The 26,999-nt window shown below is 45.2% G+C and overlaps 1 protein-coding gene across 3 annotated transcripts; it reads right to left on the bottom strand.

Annotated features, from left to right (window-relative positions):
• Positions 1-636: 636 nt before the first annotated feature.
• Positions 637-26,999, bottom strand: LOC140741528 (uncharacterized). Of its 3 annotated transcripts, XM_073071825.1 has the most exons (3): positions 26,944-26,964; positions 26,047-26,193; positions 637-6,402 (listed from the first exon to the last, which is right to left on the bottom strand). In XM_073071825.1, exon 3 carries the CDS (start codon positions 5,717-5,719, stop codon positions 4,772-4,774), a length of 948 nt encoding a protein of 315 aa, XP_072927926.1. In that variant the 5' UTR covers positions 5,720-6,402; positions 26,047-26,193; positions 26,944-26,964; the 3' UTR covers positions 637-4,771. The 3 variants fall into 3 exon arrangements, with proteins under 3 accessions (XP_072927926.1, XP_072927925.1, XP_072927928.1); XM_073071824.1 differs by lacking the exon at positions 26,047-26,193 and having other exon boundaries at positions 26,944-26,999; XM_073071827.1 differs by lacking the exon at positions 26,944-26,964 and having other exon boundaries at positions 26,047-26,429.

Below are 26,999 nucleotides of genomic sequence, written 5' to 3'. Positions count from 1 at the left end.
TTGTATTTAAGACCGAGATTGATAAATTTTGACCAGTCAGGGCACGAAGAGATACTGGGAGAAGGCAGGAGATAGGTCTGTGAGGGAAAGTGAATCAGCTAAAATCAAAGCGAACTCGATGGGCCAAATAGCCTAATTCAGCCTCTACATTTTATGCTCTATCTTACTTAATCTTCCCTCTCCTAATTTCTTTTTTTAAGTCGGCGCCTATTGGTTTGTAAAGATTCAGATTCCTGCAAATTTTTGCTATAGTGTATGCCCTCCCTTTGCTTTTTATGCAGAACCTGACTTCCCTTGCCAGACACGATTGCCTCATACTCCCTTTAGAATACTTCACTGCCATTGAGATATACCTATCCTGTGCCTTTTGCATTGGCCATTGCTGCCATACTGTCATCCTGCAGGTTTCCCATTCTAATCAACTTTGGCCAGCTCCTCTCTCCTGCCTCTGTTGTTCCCTTTTCTCAACTGTATTACTGATACTTTGGAGATCGTGCAGAAGAGGTTCATAGTGATTTTGCCTGGATTAGAGCTACCATGTAAGGAGGTCAGATAAACTTGGGTTCTTTTCTCTGAAGTGGAGGAGGCTGTGGAGAGAACCGATAGAGCTTGAAAAGAATTACAAGAGGCATGGAATAGATAGTTGGCAATTTTATTCCCAGGTGTCTAATATCAGAGTATACATTTAGAGAGATGAGGAGAGGAATTTCTTTAGCCAGAGGGTGGTGCACCTGCGGAACTCATTGCCACAGACAGCCCAGAGATCAAGTCAATGGGTATATTTAAAACAGACGTTGATCGGCACTTGATTAGGAAGGGTGTCAAAAGCTTTGGGGAGAAGAAAGGAGAATTAAACATAGAAAACATACAGCATAATACAGGACCTTCGGCCCACAAAGCTGTGCTTAACATGTCCTTAGAACTACCTAGGCTACTCTATTTTCCTAAGCTCTAGGTAACCATCCAGGAGTCTCTTAAAAGACCCTATCATTTCTGCCTCCACCACCACCGCCGGCAGCCCATTCCACACTCTCACCTCTCTGCATGAAAAAACCCATGACATTTCTTCTGTACCTACTTCCAAGCACCTGAAAACTATGCTCTCTGGTGCTAGCCATTTCAGCCCTGTGAAAAAGCCTCTGACTATCCACATGATCAATGCCTCTCATTATCTTGTACACCTCTATCAGGTCACCTCTCATCCTCCGTCGCTCCAAGGAGAAAAGACCAAGTTCACTCAATCTATTCTCATAAGGCATGCTCCCCAATCCAGGCAACATCCTTGTAAATCTCCTCTGCACCCTTTCTATGGTTTCCACGTCCTTCATGTAGTGAGGTGACAAGAACTGAGCACAGTACTCCAAGTAGTGTCTGACCATTATCCTATGTAACTGCGACATTACCTCTTGGCTCTTAAACTCAATCCTGCAATTGAAGGCCAATGCACTGTATGCCTTCTTAACCACAGAGTCAACCTGCGTAGCAGCTTTGAGTGTCCTATGGACTCGGACCCCAAGATTCCGCTGATCCTCCACACTACCAAGAGTCTTGCCATTAATGCTATATTTGAACCACCTCATCTTTGGCTCCATCTGCCACTTCTCAGCCCACTTTTGCATCCTATCAATGTCCCGCTGTTATCACAGCCCTCCACAATATCGACAACACCCCCAACCTTTGTGTCATCAGCAAACTTACTAACCCATCCCTCCACTTCCTCATCCAGGTCATTTATAAAAATCAGAAAGAGTAGGCATCCCAGAACAGATCCTGGAGGCACACCACTGGTCACCGGCCTCCATGCAGAATATGATCCGTCTACAAACACTCTTTGGCTTGTGTGGACAAGCCAATTCTGGACCCACAAAGTATTATCCCCTTGGATCCCTTGCTTTACTTTCTCAATAAGCCGTGCATGGGGTACCTTATCAAATGCCTTGCTGAAATCTATATACACAACATCTACTGCTCTTCCTTCATCAATGTGTTTAGTCACATCCTCAAAAAATTCAATCAGGCTCGTAAGGCACAACCTGCCTTTGACAAAGCCATGCTGGTGATTCTGAATCATATTATGCCTCTTCAATTGTTCATAAATCCTGCCTCTCAGGATCTTCTCCATCAACTTACCAACCACTGAAATAAGACTCCCTGGTCTATAATTTCCTGGGCTATCCCTACTAACTTTCTTGAATAAGGGAAGAACATCCGCAACACTCCAATCCTCCTGAACCTCTGCCATCCTCATTGATGATGCAATCATCGGCAGAGGCTCAACAATCTCCTCCCTCACTTCACACAGTAGCCTGGGGTACATCTCGTCCGGTCCCGGTGACTTATCCAACTTGATGCTTTCCAAAAGCTCCAGCACATCCTCTTCCTTACATGCTCAAGCTTTCCAATCATCCGTGCAATCCTTTTCCGTAGTGAATACTGAAACAAAGTACTCATTAAGTGTCTCTGCCATCTCTTCCGGTTCCATAAACACTTTTCCACTGTCACACTTGATTGGTCCTATTCTCTCATGTCTTATCCTCTTGCTCTTCACATATTTGCAGAACGCCTTGGCGTTCTCCTTAATATTGTCTGCCAAGGCCCTCTCATGGCCCCTTCTGGCTCTCTTAATTTCATTCTTAAGCTCCTTCCTGCTAGCCTTATAATCTTCTAGATTCCTACCATCCTAGTTTTTTTGAACCTTTCATAAGCTCTTCTTATCTTCTTGACTAGATTAGACTAAATTTTGCCTTTGTAAACCACAGTTCCTGTACCCTACCATCATTTCCATCCCATTGGAACACATCTACGCAGAACCCCATGCAAATATCCCCTGAACATTTGCCACATTTCTTCTATACGTTTCCCTGAGAACATCTGTTTCCATTTTATGCTTCCAACTTCCTGCCTGATAGCCTCATAATTTCCCTTACTCCAATTAAACATTTCCCTCATTTTTCTGTTCCTATCCCTCTCCAATGTTGTGGTAAAGGAGATAGAATTGGGATCACTATCTCCAAAATGCTCTTCCACTGAGAGACCTGATGCCTGACCAGCTTCTTTCCCAATACCAGATCAAGTACAGCCTCTCCTCTTGTAGGCCAATCAGTATTTGGGAAATTAATATCTCCTACCACACCCACCTTGTAATTATTACTCCTTTTCAGAATCTGTCTCCCTTTCTGCTCCTTGATGCCCCTGTTACTATTGGGTGGTCTATAAAAAACACCCAGTAGTTATTGACCCTTTCCTATTCCTAACTTCCATCCACAGAGACTCCGTGGACAACCCCTCCATGTCGTCCTCCTTTTCTGTGACACTATCTCTGATCAACAGTGCCATGCCCCCACCTCTTTTGCCTCCCTCCGTCCTTTCTGAAACATCTAAAGCCTGACACTTGAAGTAGCCATTCCTGCCCCTGCACCATCCAAGTCTCTGCAACAGCCACAACATTATAGCTCCAAGTGTTGATCCACGCTCTAAGCTCATACACTTTATTCATAATACTCCTCGCATTAAAATAGACACACCTTAAACCATCGGTCTGAGCGCGTCCCTTCTCTGACACCTGCCTATCCTCCCTTTTGCACTGTCTCCAAGCTTCCTCTATTTGTGAGCTAACCTCCTTTTCCTCCATCACTTCAGTTCGGTTCCCACCCCCCAGAATGGAGTGAAGAGGGAAAATAGAAGATACTGGGACAGCTACACACAGAGCTAAGGTTTATGGGGAGCTGAATTAAGCACAGGCAGATGGGACAGACTGAGGTGGGAGTTCTTGGCTGGCACAGAGCAGTGGGGCCCATCACCAATTTGTTTTCCAATCTTAGATGTCCATTGAAATTATTTTGCATCAGTACATGCTTTCAAACAATACATTTCAAAGTAAATTTCTTATCAAAGTACATCAGCCATATACACTACTATTGAACGATTCATTTTGTTCTAGGCATGGCATCTCAATGCTCACCCCCAGCCTGGGGGGGGGGAATGGGGCCAATTCCAGAAGGGAAGGGCCTTGTGGGAGCCCTACCTCCATCCCCTTCTCCCTCCCTCACCTCCCTTCTCTCCCCACCACTATCTCCCTAACTGTATGTTAATGTGTGCCCATCACTGATAGCCCCTTCCCCCAATGCACTCACTGCTGCACACATCCTAAACTTCACAAGCTCTAATGATCCTAAAATGTTATGCCCTCATTCCTACACCAACTCCTTAGCCACATGTTTAACAGTGTAATCTTCCTATATGGCCACACTGGCATGTGGCACAGGTAGCAATCCAGAGCTCTCAACCCCAGAGGTCCTGCCCTAAACCTTAGCACCTAACTCCCTTTGCAGAACCTCATCACTCAACCTGCCCATGTCATCAGTACCAGCATGCACCATGACCTTTGGCTATTCACCTTCCCAGTTAAGAATTCTGTGGATTCAATCCAAGATGTCCCAGAGCCTGGTATCCAGGAGGCAACATACCATCTAGGAAAGAGGTACATCCCACTGTCCTGACTGGAATTTCTACTGTTCTAACTGAGCAAATGTAAAGGGGAAAGGGGAATAAAGCTTCACCTACAGATTTTTTTTGTCTTCTCTAACTGAAGCCTCTCTTTACTGAAACCTCGAAGAGATTCTGATCCGTGATTGGCATCTGGTCAAAGCTTGGGAAGTGACACGTTCAGATGACTGAGTGAATCCCTTCCCACATTCCGAGCATGTGAAGGGCCTCTCCCCAAAGTGAACTCAGTGGTGTGACACAGGGGAGGATGACTGAGTGAATCATTTCATTCAGAGTGGGTGAAGGGCCTCTTTCCAGTGTGAACTCTGTAGTGAGACAAAAGGCTGGATGATTGAGTGAATGCCTTCCCACATTCAGAACACGTGTACGGCCTCTCCCCAGTGTGAACCCGCTGGTGTCTCTGTAGTGTAGATGAGAGTGTGAAACCCTTCCCACATACAGAACAGGTGAATGGCCTCTCCCCTGTGTGAACTAACTGGTGTGTCAGTAGGTGAGATGACCGAGTGAATCCCTTCCCACATTCAGAGCAGGTGAATGGCCTCTCCCCAGTGTGAACTAATTGATGTTTCCTTAGTGTGGATGAGTGAGTGAATCCCTTCCCACAGTCTGAGCAGGTGAACGGCCTCTCACCAGTGTGAACCAACTGGTGTACCAGTAGGTGAGATGACCGAGTGAACCCCTTCCCACATACAGAGCAGGTGAATGGTTTCTCCCCAGTGTGAACTCGCTGATGTACTTTCAAGTCAGATGACCGAGTGAATTCCTTCCCACAATCTGAGCAGGTGAACGGTTTCTCCCCCGTGTGAACTCGTTGATGTTCCTTCATTTGGAATGACTGAGTGAATCCTTTCCCACATTCAGAGCAGGTAAATGGCCTCTCCCCTGTGTGAGCTCGATAATGTCTTTGTAGTGTGGATGAGTGTGTGAAGGCCTTTCCACAGTCTGAGCAGGTGAATGGCTTCTCCCCAGTGTGAACTCGACGGTGTCTCTGTAATGCATGTGAGTCTGTGAATGCCTTCCCACATTCAGAACAGGTGAACAGCCTCTCCCCAGTGTGAACTCGCTGATGTGCATTCAGTTGAGATGACCGAGCGAATGCCTTCTCGCAGTCTGAGCAAGTGAACGGTTTCTCCCCAGTGTGAACTCGCTGATGTACTTTGAGGTCAGATGACCGAGTGAATTCCTTCCCACAGTCTGAGCAGGTGAAAGGCATCTTGTCGGACTGAATATGTGCACGTTTGTTCAGTTGAGATTACGGAGTTAATCCTTTTCCACATTCAGAGCAGGTGAATGGCCTCTCACCAGTATGTGTCTCTGCAGTGTGCGTACGCCTTTGCAGTCTGAGCAGGTTAATATTCTCTCACTAGTGAATTTTCTAGTATCATTAGCATCGATGAAAGAATGAATTGCTTCCCACAGTCAGAACAGGTGGAGCGTCTCACAATGGAGTGAACTTGCTGATGTATCTTCAGACTGGATGATTAAGAAGATCACCTCCCACACAGAGCAGGTGAATGGACTTTCCCCACTGTGAACTCACTGGTGTGTCTGCTGGCAGGCTGCGAGTAACTCTCTTCCCACTCAGAGAAGGAGAATGATACCTCACTGTGATCAATTTTCGGGCAATTCAGGAAGTCAGATGTCAGACGTCGTTAATGCCTTCCACGATCAATGCAGTTGAAGAACTGATCTCTAATGAATAACAGAGAACTACATTTCAGACACAAAGTACATTTCCAGCTGGAATGAGATACTTCTTCATCTCCAAGGATCGACAACTGATATATCAGTTTTGCAAGGAAATATCTGGTCACTCCTTAAATATCTGGACAGAGTCAACAAAACTGATGTGTCGTGTTTGGGACTCCCATACACAGATTTTCTGCTACTTCAAACCTGCAAAATATTTTTAAAAAAAGACATCAAAAGGTGAAAGAGTACTTCAGGTGAGATTTTTGTCTGCTGTGAGCTCACATGTTCACATTGCTACAAAGTTCAACTCCAGTTGGAGGATCTCATCTTCTAACTGGGCACAGATCAGAATTTGATAGCTGACCATCAAATTCTCTGATTGAATCCCTGTATCAGAATGGGACATATCTGCCCTTCATCAATCAGTGAATGACTCAGTTTGCCTCTCTCCATTAGTATTATTTCAATTTCTGGTCACATCCCACAGCTCTACAAAGAGCACTTGTGAATATACGTCTGATCCTGGAGATGTTCTAATCACTCTAATCCTCTCCCAACAAGTGATTGACAGTGTTAACTCACCAATGCAAATGCCAATGAATATGATGGGGAGGGCAGTAATCTTTCTCATTGGAGTGTGGGATGTTTGTAACGTGTAAGCTACAGGTCACTTGTTATCCAGGACCAAAGGTGTTTGTTATCATTATGTACCCAGACAGAATAGCACAAAACAAGTTCTCATAGGTAGAAAGGTCCAGAACAAGGGGAGGTGGAATAAAGGTGATTTTCAAAGAATTAATGCAGATAGAAAGATCTGTTTTTTAAAAAATGCAGCACTAAGTGACATTTTCATTGACTGGAAGGTAGAATGCCCATCCAAGATTAACTGGGATTTATATTTATTTCCGAGTTCCTAATCATTCGATTTATATAGACGGAGGTCGGCAGTGTTTGGGACATCTATCCGCTCCCATTTCCTCCATCTGTGCTTCCAAATGCCCTAAGGACAGGCAGAGGAAACACCAGTAGTGTCAAACATGGCAGCCCCTTTACCCAGAAATCCCACGACCAAGAAACTGTCTACCCATCACTCAAGGAAAACTCTCCAGGGTCTGGGTACAGATCGTGGGGCTGAGAGAGGGAAAGGACCGGGACTGTCCCATTGACCAGGACCACAGCATGTAAAGGGATCACAGTATTTGTCTCTCAGTCATGGCTTGAATGCCAGTGCTGAAAGTCACTGGAGCCTGGAACCCCACTCCTACCTGCGGCAAATGATTATGAGCCCCTCATCCACTGAACGCCATCTACAACCACTCTTTGCCTCCTGTGGGCAAGCCAGTTCTGGATCCACAAAGCAATGTCCCTTGGATCCCATGCCTCCTTACTTTTTCAATAAGCCTTGCATGGGGTACCTTGTCAAACGCCTTGCTGAAATCCACATACTCTACATCTACTGCTCTTCCTTCATCAATGTATTTAGTCACATCCTCAAAAAATTCAATCAGGCTCGTAAGGCACAATCTGCCTTTCACAAAGCCATGTTGACTATTCCTAATCATATTATGCCTCTCCAAATGTTCATGAATCCTGTCTCTCAGGATCTTCTCCATCAACTTACCAACCACTGAAGTAAGACTCACTGGCCTATAATTTCCTGGGCTATCTCTTCTCACTTTCTTGAATAATGGAACAACATCCACAACCTCCGGAATCTCTCCCGTCTCCACTGATGATGCAAAGATCATCACCAGAGGCTCAGCAATCTCCTCCCTCGCCTCCCACAGTAGTCTGGCATACATCTCCTTTGGTCCCGGTGACATATCCAACTTGATGCTTTCCAAAAGCTCCAGCACATCCTCTTTCTTAATACCTACATGCTCAAGCTTTTCAGTCCATTGTAAGTCATCCCTACAATTGCCAAGATCCTTTTCCGTAGTGAATACTGAAGCTAAGTATTCATTAAGTACCTCTGGTATCTCCTCTGGTTCCATACACACTTTTCCACTGTCACACTTGATTGGTCCTATTCTCTCACATCTTACCCTCTTGCTTTTCACTTGTAGAATTCTTTGTGGTTTTCCTTAATACTGTCCGGCAAGGCCTTCTCATGGCTCCTTCTGGTTTTAATTTCTTTCTTAAGCTCCTTTGCCTTATAATCTTCCCGATCACTATCATTACTTAGTTTTTTTGAACTTTTCGTAAGTTCTTCTTCTTTTACAACAGCCTTTGTACACCATGGTTCCTGTACCCTACCATCCTTTCCCTATCTCCTTAGAACGAACCTATGCAGGACTCCACGCAAATATTTCCTGAACCTGACCAGGTTCATTTCCCAATTACAGATCAAGTACAGCCTCTCCTCTTGTCGGCTTAACTACATATTGTGTCAAGAAACCTTCCTGAACACACCTAACAAACTCCACCCCATCTCAACCGCTCACTCTAGGGATATGCCAATCGATGTTTAGGAAATTAAAATCTCTCACCACGACAAAATTAAAATCTCTCAACACTGTTATTATTACACCTTTCCAGAAACTGTCTTCCTATCTGCTCCTCGATGTCCTTGTTATTATTGGGTGGTCTGTAAAAGACACCCAGCAGTTATTGACCCTTTCCTGTTCCTAACTTCCACCTACAGACAGAGACCCTGTAGACAATCTCTCCATGTCTTCCTCCTTTTCTGCAGCCGTGACACTACCTCTGTGAGGAATTGAGGATATATTAAAAAAATCATTTTGAACCTATGTAACCTCTGGCTTAAAGAATAATTGGAACTGACCAGGAATTTTTGAACTGAAGTAAACTCTGTCTTCACCAGTAAGCAAATAAACCGGCTTAATTTGCAGAGAGACATTGAGAATTTGATAAATTGTACCCTCGTTTGAGTGGGGGGGGGGGGGGGGGAAGGGGAAGACTCACTGTTAAGGACAGGAATGATTATCCATCTGTAATTAAAACCTTGATTTAGCAGAGTCTCTTATCTGTAACTAAGTTTTGCACCAATAGACTTGGTGGGAGTACCAGTTCTAATAATGTCTACAACAGTAATGTATGGGACTTACTATCTATAAATATACGACTGTAACCTAAGTAGGTCCACTTGTCAGATGGTGGCAGTACTTACATGCCTTCCCTTTGACAATTGGGTTTCAAACTCCTGCAGGAGGATGCGCAATAAACTGTTGTAACTATAAGAAGCTGGTCTCACGAGTTTTATTCAGATTCAACTTTAACATCTGATCAACAATGCTGCATCCCCATCTCTTTTGCCTTCCTCCCTGTCCTTTCTGAAACATCTAAAGCCTGACACTCTAAGTAACCATTCCTGCCCCTCAACCATCCAAGTCTCTGTAATGGCCACAACATCATAGCTCCAAGTACTGATCCACGCTCTAAGCTCATCCACTTTGTTCATAATACTCCTTGCATTAAAATAGACACATCTCAAACCATTGGTCTTATTATGAGTGATGAACAGACCTGATGGACAAAGGGGTGCAGAGTTAACCATTCCCAACCCCCCCCCCCCGAGAACTACGAACTATTGCCGTTGTTATGCTGCTCATGATAGAGAGAGACGAAACACAGGTACGAACATTCGCTACAGATAAGAGAGAGAGAGAGAGACTGTTGATTTATTATGACTCTTCCTGGATTATTTACTTACACTACAAGGACGTTACTTTGCTCGTTAACATTCCTCATGAGACAGCAGGAGTGGCCTGATTTGATGGACACAGTCATTCAGAATTGATGGATAGCTGAGACCCCGTTAGTAGAGATAAAAAGACAGGTCTGGAGAGACACCCTTCAGACACACCAGTGGACACTGATTGAGTGTTGGAACCCACAGGAAAGGTGGGGGGCTTCGGAGACCGAACCAGGAGATCGGTCAGTAAAACTCACAGTGTTACAACAGGGCCGGTGGGAACTTGTGTGTGTGTCCACTCATGCCAGAGTGACGAGTCCACCACAGAAGAACGGTCTAGCAGAAGGATGGAGGGGTCACAGCTGAATGACTACCACAACAACGGTGCAACGGAATCAAAAGGCAACAGGAAGGTTTGCTGACTGCAGCTACTTAATCTCTCACTCGCTCTCTCTCTCCAACGATTACAACACAACAAGCATAACTACCTCAGCGCTCATGAACTGAACTGAATTTTATACTTTTCTATGACAATTCATTTACCCCTAGACATTGATAGAGCTTGTTTATTATTGCTGATTATTATTCCTACACTTTTAGGTTTATTACTGCTAACTTGTGTTATATGTATATTTGCATTATTGGTATTGTTTTCCTTATTTTACTAATAAACACTTTTGAATATAGTACCACCAGACTCCAATGGATACTTCTATCTTTGCTGGTCTGACACCCAGTTACGGGGTACGTAACAGTTTGAGCACGTCCCTTCTCTATCACCTGCCTATTCTCCCTCTTACATTGTCTCCAAGCTTTCTCTATTTGTGAGCTAACCACCTCTTCCTCCATCTCTTCAGTTTGGTTCTGAAGCCCCAGCAATCCTAGTTTAAACTGTCCCCAATAGTTTTTCCAAATCTCTCCACCAGGATATTGGTCTCCCTAGGATTCAAGTGCAACCCATCCTTTTTGTACAGGTCACTCTTGCCCTAAAAGAGATCTCAATGATCTAGAAATCAAAGGAGGCATGCCATCCAAGGGGACATTGCTTTGTGGATCCAGCACTGGCTTGCCCACAGAAGGCAAAGAGTGGTTGTAGACATGTCATATCCTGCATGGAGTTCAGTGACCAGTGGTGTGCCTCAGGGATCTGTTCTGGGACCCTTATTCTTAATGATTTTTATAAATGACCTGGATAAGGAGGTGGGGGGGGGGGGGGGGTGTTGTGGATAGTGTGGAGGGCTGTCGGAGGTTACAGCAGGACATTGATAGGATGCATACCTGGGCTGAGAAGTGGCAGATGGAGTAAGTGTGAAGTGGCTCATTTTGGTAGGTCAAATATGATGGCAGAATATAGTATTAATGGTAAGACTCTTGGCAGTGTGGAGGATCAGAGGGATCTTGGGGTCCGAGTTCATGGGATGCTCAAAGCAGCTGTGCAGGTTGACTCTGTGGTTAAGAAGACATATGGTGTATTGACCTTCATCAATCGTGGAATTGAATTTAGGAGCCGAAAGGTAATGTTGCAACTATATAGGACCCCACTTGGAGTACTGTGCTCATTTCTGTGTCACCCCACTACAGGAAGGACGTGGAAGCCATAGAAAGGGTGCAGATGAGATTTACAAGGACGTTTCCTGGATTGGAGGGGCATGCCTTATGAAGTCAGGTTGAGTGAACTCTGCCTTTTTGCCTTGGAACGAAGGAGGATGAGAGGTGACCTGATGAGGTGTATAAGATGATGAGAGGTATTGATCGTGTGGATTTTTCCCAGGGCTGAAATGGCTGCCACAAGAGGGCACAGGTTTAAGGTGCTTGGGAGTAGGTACAGAGGAGATGTCAGAGGTAAGTTGTTGTTTTTTTTACTCAGAGAGTGGCGAATGCGTGGAATAGGCTGCCGGCAACTGTGGTGGAGGCCAATACGATAGGGTCTTTTAAGAAACTTTTGGATAGGTACAAGAAGCTTAGAATAATAGAGGGCTATGGGTAACCCTAGTAATTTTTAAGGTAGGGTCATGTTCGGCACAACTTTGTGAGCCAAAGGGCCTGTATTGTGCTGTAGATTTTCTATGTTTTCTAAATATGAATCCCGGCCCCCCCCACCCCGCTTCAAACCCTCAGCCATGCATTTATCCTCCACCTAATTCTATTCCTGATCTCATTGTCACGTGGCACAGGCAGTAATCCTGAGATTACTACCGAGATGTCATTGATACCATTATGTACCACAACCTCCGGCTGTTCCCCTTCCCACTTCAGGATATCGTTGACGCGATCAGAAACATCTCTGATGTGGTTCCTGGGAGGCAAACTACCATCCGTGTTCCTTTCCTGCATAAACAGAATCACCTGTCTGACCCCCTAACTATAACCCACTACCACTGCTGCCATGTTCTTCTATTCCCTGAGCCATAGGGCCTGACCATGTCCCAGAGGCGCAGCCACTGTTGCTTCCCCCAGGTAGGCCGTTCCCCCATCCCCAACAGTACTCATGCAGGAGTACTTATTGTTAAGGGGTACAGCCACAGGTGTGTTCTCTAGCCTCTGATTCCTCCCTTCCCTATGTAGGGCTCTCAGTACCAGTAACTGGTGTTAACTGTTCAGGCTAACAAAATGGCTTCTCCGTAATGTTACTTAATGCTGCATTGGGTTTCTGTATCTGGAATGTTTGGGTTATAATTGCAGATAAGGGGGAACTAACCAATGGAGAATTGTTATGCTATCTTTACGTGTGAGCTGAACGGGAGTTCGCAAGCCTTTTCCGGAGGCGAGTGAGGAGGATGGACATATGGGGACCGGACAGTGGTTCCAGGGCAGCAGATATTGGACGTCGGTGGTTTGGACGGCAGCTGAAGGCTTGGAAGGTTGTGGATGGAACCAGAGGTGTGAGCTCCAACATATTAAAATATTATGTGCACAAACTGATAAACTTGCTGATTTGGCGCCTTTAGGTTATCCGTTTCTACTAACCCATCACTAAGAAATAACTATAAAGTTGCAATTATTTACTCGCCTTTGGTGTATTGTCTGGTATTTGTGTTGCGAGCGTGTATGGGGGGGGGCATTACACCGTATTTACACCGAAGTACTGCACTATTGGCAGTTCACGCTAGGTGAACGGGGGGGGGGGTAAATTGGGGGTACGGATGCTACACCTCTCCTGACTGTTACCCACTTATTTGTCTCTCCAGGCTGTGTGACTACCTGCTGACAGCTCCTATCTTTCACCTCACTTTCCTTGACCAGACGAAGGTCATCGAGCTGCATCTCCAGTTCCCTAACATGGTCCCTTTGGAGCTGCATGTCAACGCAACTGGTGCAGATGTGGCCATCTGGGAAGCTGAGAGTCTCCCGGGCTTCCCACATCTGACACTGGCCTCTCACACATTCTTCCTGTATGAAATCTACACAGATAACCTAACTCGCCTTGACCCGTTGAGCCAAAGCCTTCCTACTGTCTCCCTCTACTCCATAGCCCGCTCTATAAAGTTATCTCCTTTTAGAACCATAGAACACTACAGAAAACAGGCTATTCAGTCCTTCTAGTCTGTGCCAAAACTTTATTCCGCTAGTCCCATTGACTTGTACCCAATCCATAACCCTCCAGACCACTCCCATCTATGTATCTACCTAATTTATTCTTAAAACTTAAGAGTGAGCCCACATTTAACACGTCAGATGGCAGCTCGTTCCATACTCCCACCACTCTGAAGTAAAGAAGTTCCCCTAAACCTTTCTCCCTTCACCCTAAAGCCATGACCTCTTATATTTCTCTCTCCTAATCTAAGTGGAAAGAGCCTACTCGCATTTACTCTGTCTATACCCCTCATAATTTTGTAAATCCCCCCATCCTATGCTCCAAGGAATAAAGTCCTAACCTGTTCAATCTTTCCCTGTAACTCAACTCCTGAAGACCCAGCAACATCCTAGTAAATCTTCTTTGCACACTTTCAATCTCACTGATATCCTTCCTATAGTTAAGTGACCAGAACTGCGCACAATACTCCAAATTTGGCCTCACCAATGTCTTATACAATCTCACCATAACATCCCAACTCCTATACTCAATACTTTGATTTATGAATGCCAGGATGCCAAAAGCCTTCTTTACAACCCTGTCTACCTGTGACGCCACTTTCAGGGAATTATGTATCTGAACTTCCATATCCCTTTGTTCCTCCGCACTCCTCAGTGCCCTACCATTTATTGTGCATGTCCTACCTTGATTTGTCCTTCCAAAATGCAACACCTCACACTTGTCTGCATTAAATTCCATCTGCCATTTTCTGGCCCATTTTTCCAGTTGGTCCAGATCCCTCTGCAAGCTTTGAAAGCCTTCCTCGCTGTCCACAATGCCTCCAATCTTAGTGTCATCTGCAAACTTGCTGATCCAATTTACCACATTATCATCTAGATCAACAAACAACAATGGTCCCAGCACAGATCCCTGAGGTACACCACTAGCCACAGGCCTCCAGTCTGAGAAGCAATCATCCACTACCACTCTGTCTTCTCCCACACTGCCAATTTCGAATCCAGTTTACAACCTCTCCATGGATACCGAGTGTCTGTACCTTCTGCACTAACCTCCCATGTGGGACCTTGTCAAATGCCTTACTAAAGTCCATGTATACAACATCCACAGCCTTTTCTTCATCTACTTTCTTGGTAACCTCCTCGAAAAACTCTACAAGATTCATTAAACACGACCTACCATGCACAAAGCCATGCTGACTATCTTTAATCAGCCCTTGGCTATCCAAATACTTGTATATCCGATCTCTCAGAACCCCTTCCAATAATTTACGTACTACTGATGTCAAGCTCACTGGCCTGTAATTACCTGGTTTACTTTTGGAGGCTTTTTTAAACAACGGAACAACATGAGCTACCCTCCAATCCTCCAGCATCGCTCCTGTGGCTAAGGACATTTTAAACATTTCTGCCAGGACCCCTGCAATTTCTACACTAGTCTCTCTCAAGGTCCGAGGAAATATCATGTCAGGCCCGGGGGATTTATCTACCTTTATTTGCTGTAAGGCAGCAAGCACCTCCTCCTCTTTAATCTCTATATGTTCCATGGCACTACTGCTTGTTTCCCTTCCTTCCATATACGCTATGCCAGTTTCCTGAGTAAATACTGATGCAAAAAACTGTTTAAGATCACCCCCATCTCATGAGGCTCCACACATAGACGACCACTATGATCTTCTAGGGGACCAATTTTGTCCCTTACTATCCTTTTACCCTTAATATACTTGTAGAAATCCTTCGGGTTTACCTTCAAGTTATCTGCCAAAGCAACCTCATGTCTTTTTGCCTTCCTGATTTCCTTCTTTAGTATTTTCTTACATTTTCTACACTCTTCGAGTACCTCATTTGTTCCTTGTTGCCTATACCTGCTATACATTGTTAAGACCTACAAGTATCTGGGAGTACAGTTAGACGAGAAGCTAGACTGGACTGCCAACACAGATGCCTTGTGCAGGAAGGCACAGAGTCGACTGTACTTCCTTAGAAGGTTGGCGTCATTCAATGTCTGTAGTGAGATGCTGAAGATGTTCTATAGGTCAGTTGTGGAGAGCGCCCTCTTCTTTGTGGTGGCGTGTTGGGGAGGAAGCATTAAGAAGAGGGACGCCTCACGTCTTAATAAGCTGGTAAAGAAGGCGGGCTCTGTCGTGGGCAAAGTACTGGAGAGTTTAACATCGGTAGCTGAGCGAAGGGCGCTGAGTAGGCTACGGTCAATTATGGATAACTCTGAACATCCTCTACATAGCACCATCCAGAGACAGAGAAGCAGTTTCAGCGACAGGTTACTATCGATGCAATGCTCCTCAGACAGGATGAAGAGGTCAATACTCCCCAATGCCATTAGGCTTTACAATTCTACTGCCAGGACTTAAGAACTTTTTAAAAGCTATTATTAATGCTTTTTGAGATAGTGATTTAGATGCATATTATATTTTTTACTGAGTTAAGTATTGTATGTAATTAGTTTTGCTACAACAAGTGTATGGGACATTGGAAAAAAGTTGAATTTCCCCATGGGGATGAATAAAGTATCTATCTATCTATCTACATCTCCCTATTTTTCTTAACCAGATTGCCAATATCCCTTGAAAATCAAAGTTCCCTATGCCTGCTAACTTTGCCTTTAATCCTGGCAGGAACATGCAAATTGCACTCTCAAAATGTCGCCTTTGAAGGCCTTCCACTTACTGAACACATCCTTGCCAGAAAACAACTTATCCCAATCCACTCTTCCTAGATCCTTTCTCATTTCCACAAAATTGGCCCTCCTCCAATTTAGAACCTCAACTTGAGAACCAGACCTATCCTTATCCATAATTAACTTGAAACTAGTAACATTATAGTCATTTTTTACAGAAACATGTAAAAATCTGTGGAAAGTTAAAATCCCCTATTACAACTTTCTGTTTCTTACATCGATTTGCTAGCTCTCTACAGATTTGCTCCTCCAACTCTCTCTATTGGGCGGTCTATAATACAACCCTATTAGTGTGGTCACACCTTTCCCGTTCCTCAGCTCCTCCTATGTTGCCTCTGTAGACAGGATAGCCAGGAGTGCTTGTCTACGCACAGCAGTGATATCCTTGGACTCACTTTACACCACATGCTGTCAGAGCAGTGCTGCCAGGATAATCAAGGACAAGACCCACCCAGCCAACACACTTTTTGTCCCACTTCCCTCCGGGAGAAGGTTCTGGAGGTTGAAGATTCGTACGGCTAGATTTGGGAACAGCTTCTTTCCAACTGTGATAAGACTGCTGAACAGATCCTGACCCGGATCTGGGCCGTACCTTCCAAATATCCGGACCTGACTTGCACTAACTTACTTTCCCTTTTCTATTTTCTAATTATGATTTATAATTTAAATTTTTATTGTATTTACTTCGATTTGTACTTCAGGGAGTGCGAAGCGCAGAAACAAATATCACTGTGATAATTGTACGCTCTGGTATCAATTGTTTGGTGACAATAAAGTAAAGTATTAAGTATTAAAGTATTACTTTCCCTGACTAGGAATGCCACTCCTCCCCCTATCACGTCTGAAACAACGGAACCCCGGAACATTAAGCTGCCAGTCCTGCCCCTCCTGCAACCAAGTCTCACTAATAGCAATAATGTTGCAATCCCATGTGCCAATCCACACCCTGAGCTCATCTGCCTTATCTACAATACCCCTTGCATTGAAATAGATGGACCTGAGAACATTTCTATCACATACACACCTTTGCTTTCTGTCTAAACATGCAGTCCTCGCATGACCGTTATCCTCCTCCACTTCACTATCTGCTCTAACACTCTGGTTCCCCTCCCCCTGCAAATCTAGTTTAAACCCTCTGGAGCAGCACTAGCAAATCTACCCGCAAGGATGTTAGTCCCCTTCCAGTTCAGGTGCAAACTGTCCCATCGGAACAGGTCCCACCTTCCCTGGAACAAAGCCCAAGTGTCCGGAAACATGAAGCCCTCCCTCCTGCACCATCTCCTTAGCCACGTCTTCCTATTTCTAGCCTCACTAGCACGTGGCACAGGTAGCAATCCTGGGATTGCAACCCTGGAGGTCCTGTCCTTCAACTTTGCACCTAACTCTCTAAACTCTCTTTGCATGACCTCTGGCTGCTCACCCTCCCTCCTGAGAATACCGAGAACTCTATCCGAGATATCGCAAACCCTGGCACCAGGGAGGCAACAGACCATCTGGGATTCTCAATCTCTCCCACAGAACCTCTTATCTGTCCCCCTAGCTATTACTACTATCACTACTAATCTCCTCTTTTCCCTCCTTCCCTTCTGAGCTGAGGGTCCAGTCTCAGTGCCAGAGACACGACCACTACAACTTGTCCCTGGTAGGTTGCCCCCACCAACAGTATCCAAAATGGTATACTTATTATTGATGGGAACAGCAACAGGGGTGCTCTGCTCTTTCTATCTATTCCCCTTCCCTCTCCTGAGTCACCAAGCTACCTACCTCCTGTCTGTTAGGGGTGACTGTCTCCCTGAAACTCCTGTCTATTTCTGCCTCTGCCTCACAAATGATCCGAAGTTCCCCAACTCGGTTTGTCAGGAGCTGCAGCTGGATGCACCTTTTACAGTGTAATCAACAGGGACAATTGTGCTATCCCTGACTTCCCACATACTGCAAACGGAGCTCTCGGCTGCCCTAACTGCTGCCTCCGTTACCTACTCCTAAGTTAATTAAATTAATTAAAAGAACTTACCCGGCCTTACCTCACTGGGAGCAAGCTCGTCCTCGGTCTCTGCTCACCGAAGCCTCAAAGCTCCACTCCTACCCTGAGCCACTCACACACTGGCCGCTCCTCTTCAGTTACCCTCCTTTTATATGTCCCTGCCAATTATCTCAAGTACTCACTTCCCTCTAATCAACACTGTTTAACCCTTCAGTTACCCTCCACGCTCCTTTTAAAGCACACTCGCCTCAGCTGCTTCCCAGCACTCAGCGCTCTCCCAAGCCCCTCGCTCCTCCTCCTGCTGCGACTCTTCTCACTGGCTGATGTCCACGTGCTTGAGCAGTCGTGCCACGATCAAACTGCTGAAGAAGTGGAGTTGTTTAAAGAGATAGGGAGGGGTGTAGGGTTCAGAGCAGTTTAGAGTTGGGGGTGTAGTGGTTGGAGAGGTTTACAGAGATGGGGAGGGGTCTGTGTTGAAGGGGTTAACAGAGATGGTGAGGAGTATAGTGATTGGAGAGTTTTTGAGAGATGGGGGAGGGTTGTAGGCATTGTAGGGGTTTACAGAGATGGAGAGGGGCATTGCATTGAAGTGGTTTATGGAGAGGTGCAGGGGTTGGAGGGGTTTACAGAGATGGGAGGACTGTCAGGGTTGGAGAGGTTTACACATGGGGATGGGTGTAGCGGTTGGAGAGGTTTTGAGAGATGGGGAGGTGAGTAGGGGTCAGAGAGGTAATGAGATAAGGGGGGTGTAGGGTCATATGGGTTTACAGAGATGGGGAAGGTTGTTGGGTTTGTTGGTGTTTACATAGATGGGGAGAGGTGTCGTAGTTGGAGGGGTTTACAACGATGACAAGGGGGTGTCGGGATTGGTGGGGTTTTGAGAGATGGGGGTGTGTAGGGGTCAGACAGGTTATGAGATGGGGGTTGTAGGGTCGTAGGGGTTTACAGAGATGAGCAGCTTTGTAGTCATTGAAGGGGTTTACAGAGATGGGGAAGGGTACAGTAGTTGGACATGCTTACAGAGATGCGGAGGAGTGTAGGGATTGGAGTGGTTTATAGAGATGGGAAGAATTTAGAGTGGTTTACAGAGAAGGGCAGGATGCGGGGATTGGTGGGGTGTACAGAGGAGAGGGTTGGAGTGGTTTACAGACATGGGGAGTCTGTAGGGGTTGGAGGTGTTTATGGAGATGGGGAGGCTTTTGAGAGTTGGGGAGGGGTGTAGGGATTGGAGAGGTTCAGAGATGAGGGTTGGGATTGGAGAGGCTTACAGAGATGGGGAAGGGTGTAGGGGTCGAAGGGGTTTTGAGAGATGGGGAGGGTGTAGGGGTCGAAGGGGTTTTGAGAGATGGGGAGGGTGTAGGGGTCGAAGGGGTTTTGAGAGATGGGGAGGGTGTAGGGGTCGAAGGGGTTTTGAGAGATGGGGAGGGTGTAGGGGTTGAAGTGGTTTACAGAGATGGGGAGGGTGCAGGGGTCGAAGGGGTTTTGAGAGATGGGCAAGGCTATTGGGGTCGGAGCGGATTAAGAGATGGGGAGGGATGCAAGGGTCAGAGGGATTTATCGAAATGGGGAGGGCTGTTGGGGTTTGTGGGGTTTTTTGAGATGAGAATGGATGTAGGCTTAGATAGATAGATACTTTATTCATCCCCATGGGGAAATTCAACTTTTTTTCCAATGTCCCATACACTTGTTGTAGCAAAACTAATAACATACAATACTTAACTCAGTAAAAAATATGATATGCATCTAAATCACTATCTCAAAAAGCATTAATAATAGCTTTTAAAAAGTTCTTAAGTCCTGGCGGTTGAATTGTAAAGCCTAATGGCATTGGGGAGTATTGACCTCTTCATCCTGTCTGAGGAGCATTGCATCGATAGTAACCTGTCGCTGAAACTGCTTCTCTGTCTCTGGATGGTGCTATGTAGAGGATGTTCAGAGTTTTCCATAATTGACCGTAGCCTACTCAGCGCCCTTCGCTCAGCTACCGATGTTAAACTCTCCAGTACTTTGCCCACGACAGAGCCCGCCTTCCTTACCAGCTTATTAAGACGTGAGGCGTCCCTCTTCTTAATGCTTCCTCCCCAACACGCCACCACAAAGAAGAGGGCGCTCTCCACAACTGACCTATAGAACATCTTCAGCATCTCACTACAGACATTGAATGACGCCAACCTTCTAAGGAAGTACAGTCGACTCTGTGCCTTCCTGCACAAGGCATCTGTGTTGGCAGTCCAGTCTAGCTTCTTGTCTAACTGTACTCCCAGATACTTGTAGGTCTTAACCTGCTCCACACATTCTCCATTAATGATCACTGGCTCCATATGAGGCCTAGATCTCCTAAAGTCCACCACCATCTCCTTGGTCTTGGTGATATTGAGACACAGGTAGTTTGAGTTGCACCATATCACAAAGTCCTGTATCAGTTTCCTATACTCCTCCTCCTCCTGTCCATTCCTGACACACCCCACTATGGCCGTGTCATCAGCGAACTTCTGCACATGGCAGGACTCCGAGTTATATTGGAAGTCTGATGTGTACAGGGTGAACAGGACCGGAGAGAGTACGGTTCCCTGCGGCGCTCCTGTGCTGCTGACCACCGTGTCAGACCTACAGTCTCCCAACCGCACATACTGAGGTCTATCTGTCAAGTAGTCCACTATCCAATCCACCATGTGAGAGTCTACTCCCATCTCCGTTAGTTTGTGCCTTAAGATCTTGGGCTGGATGGTGTTAAAGGCACTAGAGAAGTCAAGGAATGTAATCCTCACAGCACAACTGGCCCCATCTAGGTGAGAGAGTGGAGAAGTTTACAGAAATGGGGAGCGCTGTAGGGATTTGTGGGGTTTTTTTGAGATGGGAATAGGAGTAGGGTTGGAGAAGTTTACAGAATACGGACCACATTTAGTCTGGCCTCTACTCTTTGACCAGTTAGGCATGCCTGACCCAACTAACAGACAAAGCATAAGGCCTGACTCCAGCCTACATTACTCTATGGGTCACTGAGGCACAAATGCCTCCAAACCTCTAGGAAGAATCAGCTTTCACTCTAACTATACCAAAAATCTTGCCCTCAGCTGTCTGTGGCAATGAATTCCACAGATTCACCGCCCTCTGGGTAAAGAAGTTCCACCCCTTCTCTTTTCTAAATGGGTGTCCTCTATTCTAAGGCTATGCCCTCTGGTCCTGAAGTTCCTCACTCTAGGAAACATTTTCTCCTTGTCTGTTGTTGCATGAATGAAGTCACCTGAGTAAAGTACTGATAGATTTGAAGCAGCTTCTTATTCGACAAGAGAAGATAAAGCAGACATTTTATGGAGATGCTTTCAGTCAAAAGGTCTGCACTACACAGATTATTGGTGCTAAAGATCAAAGAAGATTCAGATCAGGTCAAACAAATTCATATTTACAATCTTCCCACCATCACACCCAACAGAAGTGTTTACCACTCTTGCATCCATGCAATGAAATGTCGACTGGACCATCAGGTAAGTGCCTGTTTCCTGGTCTGTGAACCTCTTGTTCAGAAATGCATTAAAATCAAATCTACAATTCAGATCTGAAGCCTGGTGGCCAAAGTTACCTGCTAACACCAAAAATTGCTCCAACAGTGGTTCTCTTGGAGGAATAACTTATCAGCCTCTGCTTTAACTTTACCCAAAGTCTTGCCCCCAATGACTGGCAATGAATTCTACAGATTCACCACCCTCTGGGTAAAGAAATTCCTCCTCTTCTCTGTTCTAAATGGGTATATTCTAATGCAGTGCCCTCTGGTCCTAAACTTCCCCACGAAAGGAAACATCCTTTCCACATTTCAATATTTGATGGTTCTTTCTTTCTTTCTTTATTTATTTATTTATTAAATTTTAGAATATTTGATGGCTCTTAACAAGATTCCTCCTCATTCTTCTGAACTCAGCAAGTACAGGTCTAGAGTCATCAAGCTCTCCGATGCCAGCACATCCTTTCTTGGAAAAGGACCTAAAAATGCTCATAGTACTCCAAATGTGTTCTGACCAATGTCATCACTAACAAGTAGTGTGGAGAATATCAGACTCAACGTCAACCCCTGCTAAACACCAGATCAATGGCAGCCAACCAGAAATGGCCCTTTATTTCCACTCTGTCTCCTCAGCCAATAGACTAGCCATGCTGGTATATTTCCTGCAATACCATGGGCTCTTATCTTGTTTAGATAGATAGATAGATAGATAGATAGATAGATAGATACTTTATTCATCTCCATGGGGAAATTCAACTTTTTTCCAATGTCCCATACACTTGTTGTAGCAAAACTAATTACATACAATACTTAACTCAGTAAAAAATATGATATGCATCTAAATCACTACCTCAAAAAGCATTAATAATAGCTTTTAAAAAGTTCTTAAGTCCTGGCGGTAGAATTGTAAAGCCTAATGGCATTGGGGAGTATTGACCTCTTCATCCTGTCTGAGGAGCATTGCATCGATAGTAACCTGTCGCTGAAACTGCTTCTCTGTCTCAGGATGGTGCTATGTAGAGGATGTTCAGAGTTATCCATAATTGACCATAGCCTACTCAGCGCCCTTCGCTCAGCTACCGATGTTAAACTCTCCAGTACTTTGCCCACGACAGAGTCCGCCTTCCTTACCAGCTTATTAAGACGTGAGGCGTCCCTCTTCTTAATGCTTCCTCCCCAACACGCCACCACAAAGAAGAGGGCGCTCTCCACAACTGACCTATAGAACATCTTCAGCATCTCACTACAGACATTGAATGACGCCAACCTTCTAAGGAAGTACAGTCGACTCTGTGCCTTCCTGCACAAGGCATCTGTGTTGGCAGTCCAGTCTAGCTTCTCGTCTAACTGTACTCCCAGATACTTGTAGGTCTTAACCTGCTCCACACATTCTCCATTAATGATCACTGGCTCCATATGAGGCCTAGATCTATTAGTGACCTCATATGCGGTATCTTACCAAAAGCTTTACGGAAACCCAAGTTTATCCTGCCATTATTCCCTGAAGAATTCCTTTAAGTAAACCATGCTGACTGGCCTATTTTATTGTGTGCCTCCCCCGTACCACTACAGTTTATCTTTAATAATGGACTCTTAACATCTTGCCAACCATAGTACATTACAGCACAGAAACAGGTCTTTTGGCCCTTCTTGGCTGTGCCGAACCATTTTTCTGCCCAGTCCCACTGACCTGAACCCGGCCCATATCTCTCTATACACCTCTCATCCATGTACCTGTCCAAGTTTTTCTTAAATGTTAAAAGTAACCCGCATTTACCACTTCATCTGGCAACTCATTCCACACTCCCACCACTCTCTGTGTGAAGAAGCCCCTCCCCCAATGTTCCCTTTAAACTTTTCCCCTTTCAACCTTAACCCATGTCCTCTAATTTTTTCTCCCCTTTCTCTCAGTGGAAAAACCCTGCTTGCATTCACTCTATCTATACCCATCATAATTTTATATACCTCTATCATCTCCCCTCATTCTTCTATGCTCCAGGGAATAAAGTCCTAACCTATTCAACCTTTCTCTGTAACTCAGTTTCTCAAGTCCCAGCAACATCCTTGTAAACCTTCTCTGCACTCTTTCAACCTTATTAATATCCTTCCTGCAATTCGGTGACCAAAACTGCACACAATACTCCAAATTCGGCCTCACCAATTCCTTATACAACCTCGCCATAACATTCCAACTCTAATACTCAATACTTTGATTTATAAAGGCCAATGTACCAAAAGCTCTCTTTACTACCCTATCTACCTGTGACATCACTTTTAGGGAATTTTGTATCTGAATAGATCCCTCTGTTCTACTGCACTCCACAGTGCCCTACCATTTATCTTGTATGTTCTACCTTGGTTTGTCCTTCCAAAGTGCAATACCTCACACTTGTCTGTATTAAACTCCATCTGCCATTTTTTCCAGCTGGTCCAGATCCCTCTGCTGCTGGAGACCTTTAATTTCCTGTCTTTTACCTCCCTCCCTTCTTAAGAGTAGAGTGACGATATTTCAGAAGATATTTCAGAGGACATGATTTGAGAGTTAGGGGGCAAAAGTTTAAGGGAAACACGAGGGGGTATTTCTTTACTCAGAGAGTGACAGCTGTGTGGAATGAGCTTCCTGTAGAAGTAGTAGAGGCCAGTTCAGTTGTGTCATTTAAGGTAAAGTTGGATAGGTATATGGACAGGAAAGGAGTGGAGGGTTATGGGCTGAGTGCGAGTAGGTGGGACTAGGTGAGATTAAGAGTTCGGCACGGACTAGGAGGGCCGGAATGGCCTGTTTCCGTGCTGTGATTGTTATATGGTTTAAAGTTCACCACTAAAGTCTCATTCAGGTTGTTGCCCATCTGGTCCAGGTGCCATCCACCTTCGGCATTTCAGGTGTTGAAGGACGTTAGTGATAGTAACTTTTGCGTTCTGCTGGCAAAATTCGTACTTAGTTTGCTCATCCTTCCTCTTTTCCCCATTACAACCTCACCAGTATAAATCACCAGCACCTTCAATGTCCACTTTTGACTCTACTCTTTATATCTCTGAAAAATAAAAAAGGCACCCTCTTTTATGTTATTCACTAGCTTACCATCATATTTCACATTTGTCTTCCTATTGCTTTTTGAGTTGGCTTTCGCTGGTTTGTAAAGCTTCCCAATCACTATATTCTCAGCACCCCCTTTTCTTTTCGTGCTGACTTTGACTTCCCTTGTCAGCCACGATTGCCTCATCCTCTCTTTAGAATACTTCTTCGTCTTTGAGATGGATCTATCCTGTGCCTTCTGCATTGGCCTCAGAAACTCCAGCCATTGTTGCCATGCTGTCATCCTGCTAGTGTGTCATTCCAATCACCTTTGGCTCTATCGTTCCCTTTTTCCCAATGTAATACTGATACATTGCAGAGGGTGCAGAAGAGGTTCACCAGGATGTTATCTGGAACACAGTCATGAGCTAATGTGCAAGGAGAGTTCAGACAAACCTGGGTTGTTTTCTCTGGAGTGGAAGAGGCTGAGGGGAGATCTGATAGAGCTTGATTTGGTTTACGATAGATACAAATATGGAAGACTGCCGGTATTTTTACCCCCATGTCAAAACATCTCATGCACATAGAGGAACCTGTGGATTCCATTGCCACGGACAGTTCAAAGACCAAATCATTGGGGATATTTAAAACAGAGGTTGATCGGTGTTTGATTAATAAGGAGGAAGAAGAATGGTTATTTTCTCAAGAACTAAAGCTGATGGAAGGATTTTGCTTTTTTTCTCCCCCCCACCCCCATGCTGCACTAATTAACATTTTCATTAACTGGAAGGTAAACTTGTCATCTGAGATTAACTGAGAACTGTATTTCTGTTCCGAAATCCTAATGCTTGGATTTATATAGCTGGAGGTCCCGTATAAAAGTCTTATCCATAAGATAAGGATGCATAGAGTTGGGGGTGATGTTTTAGCATGGATAGAGGATTGGCTAACAGAAAGCAGAGAGTTGGGATAGATGGGTGTTACTCTGGCTGGCAATCAGTGGTGAACGGTGTGCTATGGGGGTGGGTGCTGGGCTCACAGCAGTTCATGATATACATTAACAATCTGAAAGAGCGGACCGAGTGTAGTTTATCTAAGTCTGCTGATAATACTAAATAGAGTGAAAAAGGAAAGTGTGCAGAAGAGATAGAGAGTCTGCAGAGAGATGTAGATAAGTTAAGTGAGTGGGCAAGGATCTGGCAGATGGAGTGCAATATTGGTAAATGTGAGGTCATCCACAATGGAAGGCAAAATGGAAGAGCAGAGTATTATTTAAATAGTAAAAAAAATTGCAGCATGTTGCTGAGCAGAGGGACTTGGGAGTGCTTGTGCATGCATCACAAAAGGTTGGTTTGCAGGTGCAGCAGGCTATCAAGAAGGCAAATAAAAGTTGGCCTTCATTGCTAGAAAAATTGAATTTAAGAGCAGAGAGGTTATGCTGCAACTGTACAGGGTACTGGCGAGGACACACCTGGAGTTCTGCGTGCAGTTCTGGTCCCCTTACTTGAGGAAGGATATACTGGCTTCGGAGGCAGTGCAGAGGAGAATCACTGGGTTGCTTCCAGAGGTGAGGAGGTTAGACCATGAGGAGAGGTTGAGTCATCTGGGTCTGTTCTCACTGGAATTCAGAAGAATGAGAGGATATCGTACAGAAGCATATAAAATTATGAAAAGGATAGATAAGATAGAGGCAGGAAAGTTGTTTCCTCTGGTAGGTGAGACTAGAACTAGGGGACGTAGCCTCAAGATTCGGGGGAGCAGATTTGGGACGGAGATGAGGAGGAACTGCTTTTCCCACAGTGGTGAATCCATGGAATTCTCTTCCATATGTAAGCCAAGGTTGAATAGATTTTTGCATTGTAGGGGGATTAGGGGTTATGGGGAAAAGGCAGATAGGTGGAAATGAGTCCATGGCCAGATCAGCCATGATCTTATTGAATGACAGAGCAAGCTCGACTGGCCAGATGGCCTACTCCTCCTCCTATTTCTTACTTTCTTAAGAGCTCGACAGTGTTTAGGAGATCTATCCGCTTCCATTTCCTCCGCCTGTGCTTTGCAAACGGGGAAAACGCTGGTAATTTCACCTATGGCTGCCTTTCTTCCCAGAAGACGTTACGAACAAGAAACACATCTGTCAACCAAGAACCCAGCGATGCGCATGCGCCGCTGAAACGGTGCCAGCGCCTTGGTTCATCAGCGAAAATCTCCCCAGGGCCCGGGTACGAATCGTCGGCCTGAGAAAGAGGGAAAGGACCGGCACCCTCAGGGTGCAAGACCGCAGTGTGGCTGGAGATCACAAAGTGCCGCAAATCTCCGTCGCGTTTGGACGCCAGTGTGACTAATCCCCCAACCGAAGCCCAGCTCCTACCTGCGGCCGATCATTCCGTGCCTCCTTGTCGACTGAGCGCATGCGTGACATCCGGG

This window comes from Hemitrygon akajei, chromosome 18 (assembly GCF_048418815.1).
Source record: "Hemitrygon akajei chromosome 18, sHemAka1.3, whole genome shotgun sequence".
NCBI lineage: Eukaryota > Metazoa > Chordata > Chondrichthyes > Myliobatiformes > Dasyatidae > Hemitrygon > Hemitrygon akajei.
This window is presented reverse-complemented; position numbering and strand designations above follow the sequence as displayed.

What these genes read in the sequence shown, in the direction of transcription:
- LOC140741528 (XM_073071824.1), bottom strand. Translation starts at nt 5,719, where the DNA reads ATGCCTTTCACCTGCTCAGACTGTGGGAAGGAATTCACTCGGTCATCT.